Source organism: Monodelphis domestica, chromosome 8 (genome assembly GCF_027887165.1).
Source record: "Monodelphis domestica isolate mMonDom1 chromosome 8, mMonDom1.pri, whole genome shotgun sequence".
In the NCBI taxonomy this organism is placed as follows: Eukaryota; Metazoa; Chordata; class Mammalia; order Didelphimorphia; family Didelphidae; genus Monodelphis; species Monodelphis domestica.
In genome coordinates, this window is record NC_077234.1 from 243,763,988 (window position 1) to 243,783,869 (window position 19,882).

Sequence of the window (19,882 nt, forward strand, 5' to 3'; positions counted from 1 at the left end):
AGAAATACTTGAAGCCTGTCAGCCAAATATCCCAAATAACAAAAATGACTCAAAATAAATACTGGAGGAAGAGAAACATCACGAGAAGGTGTTAAGCAGTGGTCTGGCCCAGAGCAAAATTAAGAGACAGTAAGAAGGAATCATCTCACTGGGCTTCCAGGAGGAAGGGATGCACAAGCCTCAGCAAGACTCAGAGCAAATAGCATAAGAGGCAGTAGAAAGATAATGGTCAGCCCAATCCAGCATTAGCAAGGTAAGAGCAGAATAAAACACAATAAAAATGGATATGGGGGAAAAGCAACCCTGCACAATCCAGCCACAACATGCCATCCAACCCAGACAGCACTGAAAGAAATGTAGCTCGACAGGATCTGGCCTTGGTGAAATAGGAAGAACTCAATTATAAATCAGTTGAACTGAACAACTGCCAACCTCCACACAGTAGGTCAACCAGGCCACCTCTGCAGGGTACTTAGTCTGAGGTCAAGACAGCTGAGATGATCCCAGACACAGCATAAGCACTGGCCAGTATTCCTTCCACTCGAAGAATGGAGGTAACCTTCAGCAGATAGATAAAATCAAGGAAAAATAATCCTAAAATGAGCAGTAGACAGAAAAAAAAGGATGATGGTACAAAAATATCTCAACAATAGAGATGACCAAAACACGAGCTCAGAAGATGACAGACATATGAAAATTAAAATATGTGATAACTCAGAGGAAAATGTGAAATGATATCAGGCCCCAAAAGAACCCTAATAAGAGCTCTAAAAGGATTAAAAAATAAATAAATAAACATTTTAGAAGAAAATTATAGAAAAAAATAATAGCTTGGAACAAAAAAAAATTATTAAACAGTTCCCTAAAAAAAGAAAATATAATACCTTAAACTAGAAAATAACTCCCTAATAAAGGAAGTAGAAAGCCTCAAAGAAAAAATGGCTATCTAAAACTTAAAGCTGGACAAATGGAAACTAATAACTTCTTGAGATACATAAATTAAATTCAAAAGAGCAGACACTGAAATTTGTTCAAAGCAAAGAGAAGAAAATTTGAAAGCTTTTACTGAAAAAATTTCTGACCCAGAAAAATAATCCAGGAGAATTGATAGAAGAATCTTTGGGTTGCCTAAAAATCATAATAAAAATAAATAAATAAAAGAATCTGGACAACTTATTCAAAGATATTCTTGAACAAGAGAAGAATATTGAAATTGAGAGAAACCATCAATCACCTCCTGAAAGGGATCCCAAATTTACAAATCCCAGAACTATCATATTCAAATTCAAGAAATCCCAAGTCAAAGAAAATATTATAAGCAGCCAGAAAAAAATTCAAGTGTTTTGGAACCCCAGTTAAGATTACACAATTCCTAGCAACTTCTACATGAAAGAACCAGAAGGTAGGGGACATGTTATTCCATATAATGAAGGATCTAGGCCTTCAACCAAAAATCACCTACCCAGTAAAACTGAGCATAATACCCCAGGGAAAGGAACTTTCAGAAATGGACTAGAGTAATTCTAAGCAATCTTGACCAACCAATCAACAAACAAACAAACAGAGGTAAAAAGAAAATTAACATTTATTAAATTGGATACACAAAACATGTATTAAAGGATAAATAGAAAAAAATCAAGAGAATCAAGGAGGTTAAACTAATTACATCCCTGCATAGGAAAGTGATAAGTATGATGCTTAAGATCTCTAATGTACAAGATACCTAAAATACTTAATATACTTAAAGCAATCAAGGGAAACAGTGTGGTTAAGCTGATTACCTTCCTTGAATTGGAAATTAGAGTACTTAAGATATTTAAAGCACTTTAAAGTAATAAGGGGAAACAATGGGGTTAAACTAATTATATTACTAGTAAAAAGATAATAACAAATATACTTAAGATTGTATAATTGAAAATCTGTTACCCTAAAAAAGAACTACATTCCCCAGGAGCCCACTGACTTCCTGTCATTATGTACTTCCTATAGGCAAGGGATAAATATTGAGTGGGCGGTCCTGTCTCTCACTTTGGCATGATGACATCAAGCTTGGTGGCAGTGTTAAGCTAAGCACAGGGATTTTAAATGGGCTAATCAGATATGGACATATGGTTTTTATTTTGTATCCTCTTTATTCCTTGATTTCTAATGATCATTAATAAATCTAAAATATAATATTTTTATTATTGACATTAATTTTAATTTTATAAGATATCTATAACATCGAAGTATCTAAGAAACCTAAAGTACTTAGAATATTTAACATACTGAAAATACTTAAAAACTTTATGAGTATTAGGGTAATGATGAATAGGAACATATATAGACAGGAAGCAGGGAATAAGTTGAATATAATGGCATATATATTTTTAAATCAAAGAGTGAGAAAGAAGAATACAATGTGAAAAAAAGAAAAGGAAAGAAAGTTGAGGATAAATTTTTTCACATAAGAAATCATGAAGTAATTAATACAGTGGAATGAATGTTAAGGGAGAAGTGGGCAAAATCCAGAATCCTATTCTCATTAGAATTGGCACAAAGAGGGAATAAAATCACCACTCAGTGAATAATAGTAATCTACCTTACCCAAAAGGGAAATAAGGGCAGGGGGAAGCTGGGTAGCTCAGTGGATGGAGAACCAGGCCTAGAGATGGGAGATCCTAGGTTCAATTCTGGCCTCAGACACTTTCTAGTTATGTGACCCTGGGCAAGTCACTTAATCCCCATTCCCTAGCCTTTACCACTCTTCTGCCTTGGAACCAATACATAATATTGATTTTAAGATGGAAGGTAAGGTTTTTTAAATAAAAGGAGAAATAAGAAGGAGGGACAGGGAAAAAAAGGTGGCATTGGAAAAGAAAAGGGAAAGAGACATGAGAGAAGATATATCAATGTTAATGATTAAATATTAAGAATAGCAAAGTTCTAGGAAATTTTGAAATAAAAACAAGAAAAAGAGGATATGTATAGTAATTTACCCTACAGAATGGTGCTCAGTAAGTTAAGGAGATTGCAAAGGACTTCCTCTATCATTTCCTCTATTAAATCAGACCTTTCTCAGAAGCGAATAGAATTAGGAAGTTAACTAAGAAGGCCATGTAGACAGTAGATGAAAAAAGTAGGACTTGAATCCAAGTCTTCCCAACCCTGACGCTTACTTTCTTCAGTAAGTCATGCTGTGTCTCGTGTATATAAATATTCAAGAAGATAAGAATTTAAAGTGATATAATATGAAACATGAGGAATAATTTAAAATTTCTGGACATGCTCAAAATAATGACCACATATATATTTTTAATATATTTTTCCACTTGAAGTTTAATTAATATGCTAGAAGAAAATGAAAGATTATACATCAAGCTATGACTTAATTAAATGCAATTTGATTTTTAAAAGCATGTAAATAAATTCAATATTACTTTCAAAGTTATCTTTCTTGTCTATTATTTTCCTCTGAACTTCCTTCTCTTCACATCTATGCATTTTTTACAGTTCTTTAATCATCCTTTTTTGTTTCTTTTCTTTTCTGTGTTTTTTTTTTTGTGACATTATCACTAGAAGAATGTTAAAGAAGAAATTAATCATTATTCAAGATCTAATTCAGTTCTTCATCCTCTCTCACCGAAATTAATAGAATGGCATTGTTGGCTACTTTGCGTCTTGCTTCTTCTCCATTCCACCATCTATACCATCCAAATTGATATTACAAAGTCACAAATCTGACAATATTACTTACTTCCTCTAAGATCCTTAGCTCCTCCATTCCCCCTGCCCCGGGATAAAATATAGGATTCTTAGTCCAACATTTAAAGTCAATTCCTAATTTACCTCATACATATCTTTCTAGTATCATTTCTTATTTTTCACTCCATTGACTATCTATTCTAATGCAACTGTTCTTCCACATGTTTCCTGGACATGGCATTTCCATTTCCCATGATTTATACTATATCTAGAATGAACAGATTGTTCCAATATTCCTTTTAGAATCTCTCTTATTATTATTCAATCATGTTTAACTAAACGATTTTATGGACTTTTTCTATGGAATCTCAGCAAAAATATTAGAATGGTGTAACATTTCCTTCTCCAATGTGCCCCCATTTTATAGATAAGGAACTGAGGCAAATTATGGTTAAAATTTCCCAGGATTAAACAGCAAGTAAGTTTCTGAGCTCAGATTTGAATATAGATTTCCTGACTCCGTGCCTGGTGCTCTACTCACTACGTGAAGTAGCTGCCACTTCAGGATCTCTATCTTTCTTCAAAGCATAATCCAGGTATTGTTTCCTATGCAATACCTTTCTTGGTCTCTGGAGTTGATATTCTTTCTGTCTCATAACTCTTTTGCATTGAATTTAGCATTGAATTATTTGGGTTCATATGTTATCCACCATACTAGGAGAATGCATTCTCACTGAGGTCAATGACTAATTTGAAATTATTTAGATCACAATACCAAATTCTAGTCATTTGCAATCCATGCTGCAGCTAATTTGGCATGTCCTCCTGATGGAACTTGGACAAGACTTCCCTTCTGATAGTATCCTTTCTGATTATGAACTTTCACTTTATTTTGCCCTAGACTCCCATTGCATTTCTCAACCATTTCCATACAATATTTGTATATATACACATATGTATACACACATGTGTGTTAACACCTTCCTCTAAACCTCTTTTAAACAACATTTCCTTTTTGTTTATTGTATTCTTATCACGGAATGTAAACTCTTTAAGGGAAGTGATCAATTTGCTTTTGTAATCCCAGTGCCTAGCACATACTAAGCAGTTAATAATTGTTTTTTTTTCTTCCAAAGCACTCATTTATTGCACTCTAACATCATGCATTGCATTAAGTATGTCTAGTAAATATCTATTGAATTTAAATGATTCCTAACCTAAGACCTATAGCCAATTTTTCATCCATTTCCTCCATTAGTATGCTTTCTTTGCTTTAGTATCACAAGAAATTTAAAGATTATCAAATTATTTGACTTATTTCTATGAAATAACATTTTGATTTCCAAAGTCATTTATTTAGAAATTATTTTAGACAAAATATTCAGAATTTCAGTGTAATTAAAAAATATTCAGGGCTCTTAAGGAGTTCCTCATTTTGTAAATAACACAAAAGACAATGGGAAGTCACATAATTAAGAATCCCAAGAGTCATCTGATGTAACTTCCTTAATTTCTGTTATAACTCATAGTCAGGGAAGTAAAGTGACTTGCTAGAGGTCACACAGGTAGTAAGCAACAAAGATTAGATGTGAACCTACAAGTTCTGATGCCCAAGCTAGTATTTTTTCCACCCATCATACCACAAGTTAGAACAATTTAACTAACCTATTGGATAACCTTAACATGAAAGGGATAATCAGTGGCATGCATGAAAAGTTAAACTGAGCAGGACTTTGGTGATTCATCCGTGCTTCCTTGCCTTGTTCTTGACATATAACCAGTCCCCCTCATTTTCATTACACACACACACACACACACACACATTCAGGCAAACATATTTTTGTTTCTTCATTCATTTTACATAACCAGTCATATTCTTTTATCTGTGTATTTATATGTGTACTCAATAAATTTTTGTTAAGTAAATGAAATAACCCTTTTTATGTGTGTATATTATGTTTTCCTACCTGGGATTCAAGTTTCTTGAAGGCATCATTAATATGCTATTTTCATATGTAATCCCCAGAGATCCTAGAATAACCTTGCATATGCTAAGCACTGAAACATCAGTTGACTATTTTTATGTCATCTTCCCAAATTAAAACATAATCTTTGTCATTGAAAGACTTCCAATTGATAATTTGTATTTTGTTGTTTTGACAATTAGACTTTTTAAAAATTCTAAAGTGATAAATAACATATGCACACATTATATGTGTATGTACGTGTGTGTGTATATGTATGCATGTCAGTTTGGCTTTATATTGTCTTTCTTTCTGAAGAATATACCCTTAAGCATACACACAGTAAAGAAGGATTATTATTAGAACAAGCTGAAACTTTTTACTTGATCTTTGGCATAGTTAGCATTTGTAGGTTATGAAAAAAAAAAAAACTCCTTATAATGATCTCTTTTTCCCTTAACAAACAAGAACAAAATAAAGAATTTGCAACTTCTTCACATTCCAAATCTCTGTGTTTTCTGAAATGGTGTTTGAAGCAGCATACCATGGTAGAAATTGTTGTGAACTTGGAACCAGAAGTCTTCGATTTAATTCCCCAACATTTACTAGGTTAGCCATTTTGGCTAATTCACAATTTCCATAAACTTATATTTCCTCACTTTAAGACAATTATCCTAATAACTATTATACCCAACTTGCAGGATTATCATGAGGTCCAAATGAGATAATGTAGACTTTAAAGCAGCATGTGGCATTTTCTGTTTTTTAAGGAAGAATGCCTTTAGTTAACTAGAGTTAAAAAGTAGACATAGTTCTTGCCATAAATTCACAAATATTAAAGGCATTATAGTATTTTGTTTATTAAAAAGTCAATGTAACTTTTTTGCAAAAAAGGCATATTAATGCCAATGTTTATGATAATTTTTCAATATTTTGCATCTCCACGTATAAATGTCCAATATGTATTCTTTTAAAAAATCTAAATAAATATGAAATCTCTTTTCTACTGCTCTGTTCATTAAATTGGGATTTTAACATAATCAAAATGATAAGCAACCTCCTTTTATTAAATACCATAATACTCTAAAAGCTTACTATTTCACAGTTTATCTCTCAGTTGTGCTGCTTACTAACCAAGTGGTCCATTTGTCATTATAAATATTAGAAAAGGCAATTCTAAGTATTTTGTCATTTTAATCTATCAGATAATTCCACTGTTTTCTTCACCTACATATGATTGCTATTTGTGTCAATAATTATTAAACTGATAAAGCTAAAAATATTTAAAATATATAATGTGCTTTTGACTTATAGAATTCTTTTTTTGGTACCTTCTGCATGTGTAGTTGATAAAAGAAATAAGCACCAATTCATTATTGATCTTTGTTAGTGATATATAACTATACTCAAAATAAAAAATTCCCTAAAATAATCATTTTCTCAACCTTACAATTTGTGCCTGGTGAGTATGTTTTTTTTTTAATCTTAAGGTATTTTCCAGTGAGATATAAATCCCAGATCACTGCTGACACCTAATTTTATATTGCTATTACATGTCAATTTCAAATTATCCTATGTCTATCTGCAATAAAATTCCTTTATCTTTTAGGAATTATGTATTTTAAGTCTCACTAAAGCATTCTATATGAACCCAATTAATCTTATCAATTCATTTCCTATCAAGGTTTCTTACCTTGGTTATTTACTCACAATGAAACTAATGTACTTTAATTTCCTATAATTAAAAGAAAAATAACATTTTGTTCCATCAAGTAGACTAAAATGAATCCAAATCAACATTGTATTAGATAGCTGAGCTCCCACTGATAAAATATTTAATAAAATATGAGGAGATATGATAGAAACAAATTCTTTTTTAGATGGTTGTTTTGTTTTTTTTATTTTTGAAGAGTGTTTTATATGCTTATATCAATTCTGTTAAAAATCAGGTTATGTATATATTTAAGGTATTTCATTAGATGAATACTTTTGTGTTTAGATTCACAGTTTGTAATGTGGATTGGGTTATTATATGAAAAAAGCATATTTTTATTAGAACAGATATTTATAATAATTGATAATTAATGCTGAAAAAGATAACCAGTTACAATTCTATGCTCTTCTAGAAAGTTATCTTACATCTATGCAATTCATAAAGTCTGTATGCAATGTTCATCTAGATCAGTGATGGTGAACCTATGGCATGGGTGCCAAAGATGGGACACATAGTGCTCTCTGTGGGCATGTGGCTGCCCTCCCCATCCACTCCACCCCAGAGTTTATTACTAGAAAGACAGAGGAACTACCATCTTACCTAATGATATTTTTTCACATTGCCCAGTCCTTTGTTCAGTGGTCAAATGGTAGCCCACAGGGAGTAAGGTGGGAGGCTCACAGGTGGCAGAGCTGGAGGGGAGCAGAGCACTTAGGCTGCTCCATAGCCCTTCTTTACACTTCTAGAGGCCATTCCTCACTTCACTTACCCCTCTGCTCAGCAGTCCAATGTGACTGCTTTCTCCCTCCCCTGTGTCGGGTAATGGGGGGGGGGAAGGGCATGGCATGCAGTCTGGGGAATGAGGCAGGTAGGGCATTCAGTCTGGGGGTTGGGATGGGGAGGGACTCGGCACTCCATGTCTAAAAGGTTCACCATCGATGATCTAGATATTATACAATAAAATAGAGGAAAGAGAGATTAGTTTTCAATTATATTCCCAGAGCACACACCATTAAATGGACCAAAGGCTAGAAAAGAGGCAGCAGGCTCAGCAGTATACAGAATGAAATAGCTGAGCAAAGGTTTTCAATCCATAGTGATGCACCTTCTACACTCATGCTAATTTCCTTTCCAAAGCTCAGAAAATAACCACATACTTTAGTATTCTGTTAATGGATCATCAGTATGGCTTTAGAGTTTTAAATAATGAGTATAAAGCTCTCCATTTTTCTGGACCAGGCCTGCTTATTTATTTTCACAGAAGCTACTATAAGTTTTATCAACTCTTCAACTAAATTGTTAAAAAAGCAACAGTATAATTGTTTCACTATATTCACTATAATTGTTTCACTAATATGCATGAATGTATATCCACATATCTGGTTTTGAATAACTTTATGAAATAATCAAAACTATACCTTCTATCAAATATTGCAAAGAAAAAAATACACAATTAAAAATAATAATTGGTATTGTTCATCAAGATATTTATGCCACAGGATAGAAGTTTAGTTAATAGATGTTAAATTGTTTTGGAAATTTAAAATTTTTATACCAATATTAGATATTGTTATAATTACATATAATTATAAAGTTTTTTCATCTGATATTTATGTTTAAAATTTAAGAAATTGCATGCTGTCAGTGTAGGCTTCTGAAGATTACTGTACACTTTCTGCAGGAACTCAAATTTTATAATGATTTTGTGGATAGTTTCATGAAAATCATAAAAGATCCTATGATCCAATTTAATTTGCAAATTCAAACTTTAAAACTCTCATTTTCTATTTAATAGTTTCACATCCATGGTATAACAAGCAGAAAACTGAAAACAAGCAATAGTATATTTGTTGTCAAAAGAATTAGGTGCTATGTATATGGCTCTGGGAAATGTAAGGATGTTCTCTTTTTCCTTATCTATAAAATGAAGAGTTTTGATCAGATAATCATTACTTGCTTTTCTTTATAAATCATATGATAAATTGGATTATTGTTGTCAGCTCCATAATGGTATCTATACTGAGACAAAATGCACACATACACACGCACATATATTATATATATATATATATATATATATATATGCTGGGAAATATGTACGATGAGATCAATGACCAAAATAAGGAATAGAGTATATTAAAATCCATAGTTAGGAATAAGGAAGCATAGAAATTGTGTAAACATGTAGAGCCATAAGAAGAGAAAAAGACAGTGGAAATGAAACAGATAAGTTTGCATTAGTCCAATAAATTTTGTCTTTAGATATATTTGCAGAGCTTATTAAAACTTTTTTTTTAAATCAAGGTAATAGCTCAGAAAAAAAATTAAAAATAAACAATTATTAAAGGATACGATAGTTAAATTTAATTGTGTGAAATAAATAGAACAATCTATATTTATTTATATATGTCCTTAGGGCTTATCAAATATTTAACATACATTTTTTCTTTTGAGTCATTTAAGAACTTTTTAAGAGTCTTTTAAGGTTGGTGATAGAAGTATTACTATCCCCATTTCAAAAATTAGAAAACAAACTTATACAGGTTAAATCATTTAGCCAAAGTCAAAGAATTTATGTCATAACTGAGATTCAAACTTTAGTCTTCTGACAGATTCCAGTAGTTTTTGTAAGACTTTTTTTTTAATTTTATTTTTAACTTTATTGTAATTATAAACACTAGTCATAGATGTCATCAATTTTCCATAATGAAATACCTTGTTCTTCTTTGGGTTTTAGTTTTCATTATAAGAAAATTATGAGGCTTCTTTTTCAAGATCCTTCTATGAAGTTTCCTATCTGTTGAATTATTCTAACCTTACAAAACCTAGCCCTATCCCATTTATGTAGTAAGCATTTAATGGGTAGTTAATGAAATAAACATATATTGGAATTTTATAGCTAGCAAGAATATACAATGTCTGTTTGACCAAAATGATCAGTGAAAACAGAAAGAGAAAACTATAACTGTACAATAATTATACAAATATTTAACAATACCTGAAAATAGGGATTTGATGGATATGTAAAGAATGTGAATTTTCTATATTTGTGTGGCTCATTGTATAACAATGCTTTACATGAAATACTATAATTATCATCAAATTATTATGACTGTTTTCATTTAATACACATTTAGCTTCTTAAAATGTGTTTAATTTTTATCTTAACAGCTAGTTTAATGGACTTTTGTTCAGTAAAATATGCTAGCTTACTCCATGTAATATAAATACTAATTAAATATAAGTTTAAGAGCTCAGTTTCCTATTTACAGACTACAGTATACCTTCCAATGAGCACAATTTAATCTTCCCGTAAAGGGAGCTTCTTGATAAAAATGATAGTTTTAATAGTTTTTTCACTCATTAATTTCTTATTGGTATAAATGAAAACAATTCATAGTTCTCAATATAGGGCTTCGTCTTGGGGATCCAATTTTTGTGTATATGAGGGAAAGGATACTTATCAATGAATTTTACAAGAGAAAAGAATAAGATTTTGTCATTTTAGTTGAGATCCAAAAGTATATGGAGATGTTAATGGTAATGTTAAATTAACAACTTCCTAAATAATTCAAAATATCACACAATGCCAGAAATTAGAGTTTGTTAGAATCATTTAAATACCACCTGAAGTCTCCTTTTAATACTTATGCCATCTCCTCAAAGGAAGAAGCCACAAAATCACTATGACCAACTCTAAACAGCAGCTCTTGTCCCTCTCATGTTATGGTGAGCTGATCTTTACTTCCACACCTAGATATTATTTATTGTAAAACCTCATGGTATGCTTATTTCTCTACAACCATTCATCAGGACTTTGGGGCAAAATCAACAAGATTATATTGTAATGGAACTCAAAAAGTACATCATAACTATAATTGTTCTATTAACCACCTTAATTAGAAAAAAAAAAAAACCTTTAAGCAGGACTTGCCTCACTTTTATATTTGTATCTGTAGGCAGAGGACCTTTAACATACTAGGTGCTTAATAAAATTTTTATTATTTTATGATACACAATAAATCTGCTTCTATTAAAATTATTTGATTGAAACTTTTTATTAAACTTTTACTTTTTTATTTATGTCTTTTCTAAATAGAACAGGATTACAAAAGGCAAGTTATCCCAGATTATGTGCTACAAAAGCTTCAATATAAGTAACTATAAATATATGTTCAAATATCCAGGGTATCAAAATTTTTTTTAAAAATTCTTAACCCGCGGCTTCCATCTTGAAATCAATACTGTGTATTGGTTCTAAGGCAGAAGAGTGGTAAGGGCTAGGCAATGGGGGTTAAGTGACTTGCCCCGGGTCACACAGCTGGGAAGGGTCTCAGGCCAGATTTGAACCTAGGACCTCCCATTTCTAGGTCTGACTCTTATTCCACTGAGCTACCCATCTGTCCCTCAGGGTATCAAATTTTAATTTACTCTCTTCTCCATTTGCTTTCCCTATTTGTCAAGAATACATTACTGTCAAAATTCAATCTTAGAATAAAAATATACTAATTTGTCAAGGAAATTTGTTTCATTATAATAATAATTTTTCTTATTTTATAGAATTTTACATATTCAAAAGAGAAATTAAAGAAAAGTGTTCCTTTCAGTTTACTTAAAATTTTACTCATCCCCTGAAATTTAAAATAGACTAGATGATGCAGAGTACCAGGACTGGAGTCAGGAAGACCTGTGTTCAAATCTTATCTTGGACATTAGACATTTACTACCTATTTGAATTAAATTTGTCACTTAACCCTGTTTGTCTTAGTTACCTCATCTACAAAATCATGTACAGAGGAAAATGACAGATTACTCCAGAACTTTTCCCAAGAAAGCCACAAAAGGAGTTATAAAGAGTTTAATATGACTGAAAAATGACTAAAAAGGCTGGCAAGCACTTGTTACCTGACTGAAAAAAATTCTAGCCAGTTATCAACAAAGACTGACCATGAAAGGAAATTACAGATTTTATTTCCTTGGTATTGATTGGATAAGGGCACACACAGTTTGCCATCATTATTTTAAAGGAGAAATGAAGTTTATAGACCACTTGAACCAGGAAGTACTCATCAGATGGGGCAGATGAAGAACAGTGATGGCAGAAATGAAATGATCTGGAATGGTAGTAATCTTAGAAGTGACAATAGCAGACTTCTGGAGCAGTGAATGTTAAACAAGAAAAAAAATTACCTTAGATAACACAGGTAGTTCATAATTCATCATTGGTTTGATAGAAATTTAAATTATTTTGAAACTGTCTCCTTTAGCAGGTATCATTGTGTATGAGAAAGAAAAATAAATTAGACTTTTTTTTAGTCTAAGTTTTGCCATTTAAAAAGATGTTCAACCTTAATTATTACTAAATTTCTCAGCTTCTGTTTCTTCTTCATCCATTAAAAAGAGTTAATAAAGTTTGCTGTATGGAATAGTAGTGTATGAGATAGTATGTGTAGATAGGATAGAAAGTGGGTCTGTATTTTATTGAGGTGGAGAACTCACAGGTGAAGATATTTCTCCAACCAATATAGGACTATAATTTCATTTAAATTTATAATATTGGAGAATGAGAAGAACTCTGAGACCTCAAGTAATTTTTCCACAATGTCATAGCCAGTATTTGTCAGATTTAGGAGTTGAACCCTGGCTATATCCATGACACCATGCTGTTTCCTAAAATATGTTACTATGGACATAAAGGAGCTAAAGATGTTTACCCTAGAATACTGGGAAATAAGGACTCCTCTCATTGGCTTCTTATTAAATTCATCTAATGAATATTGTCCTTAACGGAGACCCTAAGTTAATGTCCTATGCTAGAAGTTTTATTATAGAAAACAATTATAATATTAATCCTCATCAGCAGGAATGATATCCTTCATAGTAAGCAGTTCAGTTTAATGGGACTTCGAATCTCTCTTTTTTTAAAATGCTAAAGCAAATTACAATACTAAGTTTTGCAATAAGGCTGGCCTGTTATCTAAATACTCATTTTAATATTATTTTATGAATACAAGGATTTATGATTTTATCATTACAGGTAGCATGAATTTTTTTCAACCAGTGAAGACACAAATGCATCTATGATCTAGTAGACAAATTCAAGAAAGATGTTTGATTGAGGCACCAAGAGATTAAGTGATGTTCTCATAATCACTAGTAGAATCTGAGGTAATTTCCTATGTTCCTCTTGTTTCTAAATTCAACACCACATTCACTATACACTCTTAACTCTATATTAGCCTATAGATTACTTCAGTATCATGAGTATATTTTTAAATAGCTTCTATACCTATAGAAGGTAAAAGGGCTCATAGAGATCTTTCTTATAACTTCCAACAAGTTGACTGTAAAAATCTAGCCAAATGCATGATCTTGAGACTATATCTTGTGTAAAACAGTATTCATTTTTGCTAACTTAAAAGATATACAGTATCATCATTAGAAATGGAATTCTAAAGGATTCTTGGTCCTATTACTATAAGAATCTTTCCATTTGTATTCATTCTACCAGAGAAGAAGTACAATCCTAGACATAAGGTATTTGAGCTGATGTTTATATCTCTTCCATCCAATTTAAGTCATGGATTCTACTAGATGAGTGACCTACTTACATCAACTACAAAGTCAATTGGTTTGATTTTACTGATGAACTGATTAATAATAACATATTCAGTTAAAGGGTCAGTTTAATATTTTGGTTCAGTTCCAGGTGAACCAACTTAGCGATTCATCAAATAGAACTGAGAACAAAACAAATGGAAATAATTTTTTAGAATGCTCTAAGCAGAGTGTCAACCCAGCTGGTTAATTCAATCAATTCAGTAAATAAAATAATTAAATTAGATACTTTTAAATATATGTGTATACATATGCATATATATGAAAAATGAAACTCTTTATATTTTTATTTTAATTGGATATTTTATAGTATAGATATAGCCTATAAATTACAAGAGTCCTAGATGAAAAATGTAATTTCATCTTCAGGACTATACAATCTAGTGTAATAATCAAGCAAATAGTTGCAAGGAACCTCGCATTATTATAAGGTATGTTTATGAATTAACTTAGTTATATCATGGGGTTTCTATCTGTGTCTACTGTAAGAATAATCTTTTTTAAAATGATATGGAAGAACCTGGCTTCTTGGAGGAAGAAAATATTAATAATTCCTAAATCAAGGATCCATGTCTAAATGGAATATCAGGTAAAGAATAAAGTGCTGATGCAATACAAGCCATGTAATTACTCTCTTATTTAGGTGAACAAATTTAGAAGGTTTCTCTATCTTCAGTCTTCAAAAAAAAATGATTATACTTTTATAAAAGAGGGTCAGAGAGATTTATGTTGCCCTTTTAGAAAGGAAATCACAACACACATTAGAGATAGAAGTCCAGATACTTATTATAAGCAAAATTTAATCTTTAGCATTGGTAAGATTTGCTCTAAAGCTACCATACCATTAAAAACAATGAGGTTGTTCATGATTTTGTTAATATCATTGCAGGTACTGAACTACAAAAGTAGAAAAAGAATCTATTCATTGATTTATAGTGCAAAAATTTTGAGATACTTAAAGAAAAAATATATACAATTACATTTAAGTGACTTTATGTGTGTATTAGTCAAAAACAGATTTAAATTAAAAGAAAGTATTTTAATAAGGACCTATCAAGAGAGTTTCAAATTGATAAATTCAGTGACACAGAAAACCAAATTACTAGCAGTATTTAAATTGTGCCCATGAAATCTAACATTAATCATGTCAAAGTGTATGTAGTTATTTAATATAATAAATCTAAATTTAATTTTATGATTTTACTCTAATGTTACTTTACTCTAATGTTTACTCTATTCTTATATCTTTTATAAAAATAGATGAATTAATTAAGCTTCAATTCTGGTAAATAAAGTCAAGTAATTACTAAAATTATTAGATTTGAAGCTCTGTGAGGCAAGTACCTGAGAGACCTCAGAGTTTGGAATTTTTTTTTTCCTTAGCCACTATAGTGTTTGAAAGTAGTTTCTGCTTATTTCACAAGAAATCTTTGAACTATATATGTGACTTCAGGCTGTAAAAATCTATTATGGTTTTATTTAAAATTAATAAAGTGTGTGGAGGAATAGCTTCCACTAGAAGAAAATCTCAACCATTTCTCTCAATTAAGCTTTGAATATTAAACAGTTTTGGTTACAGTATAGGTTACATACAGCATTACTTGCATGTTGTATGTGCTTGATTGTTTTATAAACTTTAATCATGACTCTATTACGATAATACTCTCTTATGATAACTTTCAAGTGAAAAAATAGGCAGATGATTTTATTATATCCTGTCTTCAACTAGATCCCTAGTCAATATAGTAAATATCCTATAAACAATATTTTGATATTATGATAATCATATAACTAATAAGATTAGCAAATGGTATAACAAAGCTCTTAAACCTAAAGTGCTTTACTTTAAATAACTTTATGAAGTTCATGTAGGATTGTTTATTATATGTTATAATAAAACATTGTATGTTTTAACATACTTCAGAAAGACTAAGATTGCCTTATAGGAGGTGAAAAAACAAGGTTCACACATGTACTATAATTTGATGTAGGAAATACCCCTTGCGTGAAACATTTGATCACATCTTAAATCAATATACCCTCTCTTTCTTATTAAAGAGAGAAAAAAGTGGAGTAGAAAGGTGTATGTCATTATTAACTTCTATTTTCAATCAGGTAGGGGAAAAGTTTCATTCATTGCTAACTGAAGAATCCTTGAGAATGTTTAAGGGTGGTTCTTACCAGTGTACTTGAAAACATGGAATTGGACTTGGCACTCATGTTTAAATTGATGAAAAAACTGATATATTTGTAATACATCAAATTGCATTTCAATTATGATTCTGACTTGCAAACCTAATATGGAATGAGATGTGAATCAAATTTCACTTCTTCACAATTAATGAGATTAATTATAGAATAATGATTTCCTCAAGATAAAAAAAAGGATTTTAAACCTGTTGTGGAGGAGAGTAGGAGAAGAATTAAAAAAAAAACTGTTCAACTTTAATTCATGTAAAAATAGAGAATAGAAATATTAGTTACAAACTATATTTTTCTGGGGTTTTTTTCCTCACATTTCTGCTCCAAATAAGTGCAGACCTGTAAATAGCACTTTTGAGACAAATACTGATTTTTATTTGGATCTTGATCATTATAAAGAATAGCTTAAGTCTTTGAATTCGCTGTAACATACCTTTCCCTCCCTCAGCAAATGAGAAATTGAAAAATTCTCTTAAATACTAACAGATACCTGACAACTTTTACACAACTATTTACATGTGACATAAGAAATAGAAAGCACATAAGTGTTCATTGTTCTTCAAATGCATAATTGGAAATTCCTTAATAAAGATGTTTCTACTATTTCACTTCAATTTGGATTTGAAATAGAAGAAAAGGTTTAAATTCCCATATTGCTCTTTCAGTCATCTTGACTATCACTTTCCAAACACTATTCAACACCAAACTTATCACTTTGAAATGCCAGGTAACATACTAATCAGAAAAAGATGCCTAAAGACAAACTGAGAATTGTTTCCACTTTATGAAATACAGCAAAGGAGACATACCATAAAAAGTGACCAATATAGAAAAAAAAATCAGAAGTTACAAACATTGATCCCTGTTTATGTCTTCAAATCAACCTTCCATATTGAGCAAAGGACTTTTAGATAGTCTACTTTTTAAAGGCTAACTTGGATGAATGGATAACTAAATTCTAGACAGGCAGGGGAAAATCTCACGTTTTCACAAAAGCAGTTTCTCTCCCTAAAGTAAGTAAGTGTGTACAGAATTCCTCTTCCTGAGTAGAAGAAGGGGGGGAAAAGCTGGCCAGAATCAGAAGTCTTCATTAAATCTAAGCGACACCCTTTGCGTTCAGGGAAGATATATATGGTTCTATGGGGCTTGTGAAGAGCAGTCCAGAACACAGGGGTAGTGAGCTTCCTGCTGATCCTCACGAATTAATGTCCAAGGGCATTTGGAAGTAAAGGAAAAAGCAAGGGCTGCTTCCCAAGGGATTTCAAGGTATCAGTCTAGGCTCAGGAGGTGTTGTCCAGCAGTGCGCTCTGGTGGCAGTTGAGATTCACTGAACCTCCTGCCGAGTGAAAGCCAAGAAGCCGATACTAGGACAAAGTTGGAGTCAGAAGCGAAATTCACTCACTGGTCCCAACAGCAGCCCGCCTCCTTCCCATTCCCTCCCTCCTCTCCGCCCCATCTCTTACCTTGGTTATTGGAGACGTGACTGCAGTCCGCGGGCAGAGCTGTCAACAGAGGGAAGAACAGGCCAAATCGCAAAAGAAAACCCCGGACCTTGCAGCTCCCCATAATTTTCCCCAATCCCCTTCCACAGTCTCTGGAGAGATGGAGCAGCCCAGAACTGCGTTCTGTGTAGTGGTGGTCTTGGTCTTCGTCTTCCTCCTCCTCCTCTTCCTCTTCCACCCTGTCAGTAGAGGGTAACGGGGGGCGCTTTCCGCGCGAGGCCCCGGGGGCAGGGCACGAGGGTCCAGGCTGCCCAAGTGCAGGTGAAGCTGCTGCTGAGGATGCTGCCTCCGCCACCCGGGAGCTGCTGGTGGCAGGAGGAGGGTGGTATTGCATCCACCCGTATGTCCCACTCACGGGAGGAATATTCACCCGGCCCGGGAGAGCGCGCGCGCAGGAGCGAGCTCAGGGCTGTGGTTTGGGGGAGGGGAGGAAAGACAGGGGTGGGGTGGGGTGAGGAGGGAGAAGGGGGTGGGGAAGGAGGTAGCGTTTCACACTTGGAAAAGGGAGATCCTGGGAGCAGACTCCTCTGGCCGGCGCGCTCTTCTTCCCCGAGAACCGGACACTTGTACAATCAAATTCAAGGGGCGCCGTGGAGGCTGCAGGAAGTTTCCTCGGGCTGATCTGGGGAAAGAGAAAGGGGGAGAAGGTCCAGCAGCAAGGCTCTGTGTCCGGGGCGTTGCAGGAAGGGATGATGCTCCTGTTCCCTCAGTCCCTGGCTTTCACCACCAACATCTCTAACTGGGGCTCAGCAGCTTCTGCACCAGCCCCCAGCCGCTGTGGCCGTTTTATAATCATCTCTGAGAATGCATTGAGCCCACAAAGCATTTCCCCCCCCCATTCTGCAGCAGCACCGCAGATTATTATTATGTTTTGCCTTTGGGATTATTCAAAGGAGGTGGAAGTACCGGAGAGCTGCGTGTGTTTTTCTTTCTTTTATTTTAAGTCCCCATATCTTCCTCTTTAGTGGGTAAGAGCAGCAAGCAGAGCAGCTTCCTTCAGGTTCATGCCAATTTCTCTAGAGGCGTCTTCTGAAAGGTTGGACAGCTCACTCCAGCTCCCTAGATAAGTAAAACTTGTAGGGAAAACAGCAAAAAGCTCGCTCTCTCTCTGTGTCTCTCTGTGTGTCTCTCTCTGTCTCTGTCTGTCTGTCTCTCTCTCTCTCCGCCCCCCCCCCCGAGTTCCACCACACACACACACACTATGCTTCTTACTTGCATCAACAATCCTGAAATCAAAGAAACGATTTAAAAAATGGGGGTGGAATGTGAAAATAAAATCAGGCAAACCTGCTATAGGTGTGCTGACTGTTGTTGCTGAAGTAGACCTCCACTTCAGCTGGGCTGTAGTTACTTCTCAGGTGCTCGTTAGCGCTTATTAACATGATCATCACTATCATGATGATTTGGTTTTAGGATTACAAGAGCTAAGAGTGCTGATAACTTCCAGGGCGGCAAGCCGGCAGGTCTGTCGAATTTTCTTGGAAAGGAGTGCAAATCAGACAGAGGATTTTAATAAAAACCCAGTGACCACAGATTACCTTCCCCAAATACTTCTCCCTGTTTCCACACAAATATGGGCACGCTCAGTTTCAAATCTCTTCTCCCTCTGAAGTCAAGAAACAAACCGCATAAATGATAATCGATAATTAAATATGATATGATGGGAGAAAAAAAATAAACGGTGGTGAAGACAGTGGACGGAATCGAATCGGGCACCTTAGACCCCACTATCTCTTCTTGGATTCTCTTTTGAGAGGTGAAGCGAGATTGAGGTGCGGGGTGGGGGGGGGGAGAGAGAGAGAGAGAGAGAGAGAGAGAGAGAGAGAGAGAGAGAGAGAGAGAGAGAGAGAGAGAGAGAGAGAGAGAGAGAGAGAGAGAGAGAGAGAGAGAGAGAGAGAGAGAGAGAGAGAGAGAGAGAGAGAGAGAGAGAGAGAGAGAGAGAGAGAGAGAGAGAGAGAGAGAGAGAGAGAGAGAGAGAGAGAGAGAGAGAGAGAGAGAGAGAGAGAGAGAGAGAGAGAGAGAGAGAGAGAGAGACGAACTCCGAAGAGTAAATGCCAAGCTAAAGAGAGAAGGAAAGAAGAACCTTCCTTTCTCCAAATTGGCAATTCGCAGGTCAAAATGCTGCCAGTTCAGCACTAGAGGGGGTTAGTTGACAAGACAAAATTTCTTTCACTCTGCTTGTAAGGTGGATGTGTGAT

At 33.8% G+C, this 19,882-nt stretch overlaps 1 protein-coding gene across 3 annotated transcripts in view; it reads right to left on the reverse strand.

Moving 5' to 3' along the window:
• Nucleotides 1-19,414, reverse strand: part of EPHA6 (EPH receptor A6) — a 1,223,915-nt gene extending 1,204,501 nt beyond the window's left edge. For 2 of the 3 annotated variants that reach the window (XM_056806831.1, XM_007500796.3), the window contains exons 1-2: nt 18,591-18,890; nt 17,646-18,306 (exon numbers count right to left, since the gene is read on the reverse strand). In XM_056806831.1, coding sequence (XP_056662809.1) covers nt 17,646-18,018 — 373 coding nt within the window. In that variant the 5' untranslated portion in view covers nt 18,019-18,306; nt 18,591-18,890. Of the gene's footprint in view, nt 1-17,645 lie in introns of all 3 variants that reach the window. The other variant, XM_056806830.1, reaches the window with a different exon arrangement.
• Between the last annotated feature and the right edge of the window lie 468 nt (nt 19,415-19,882).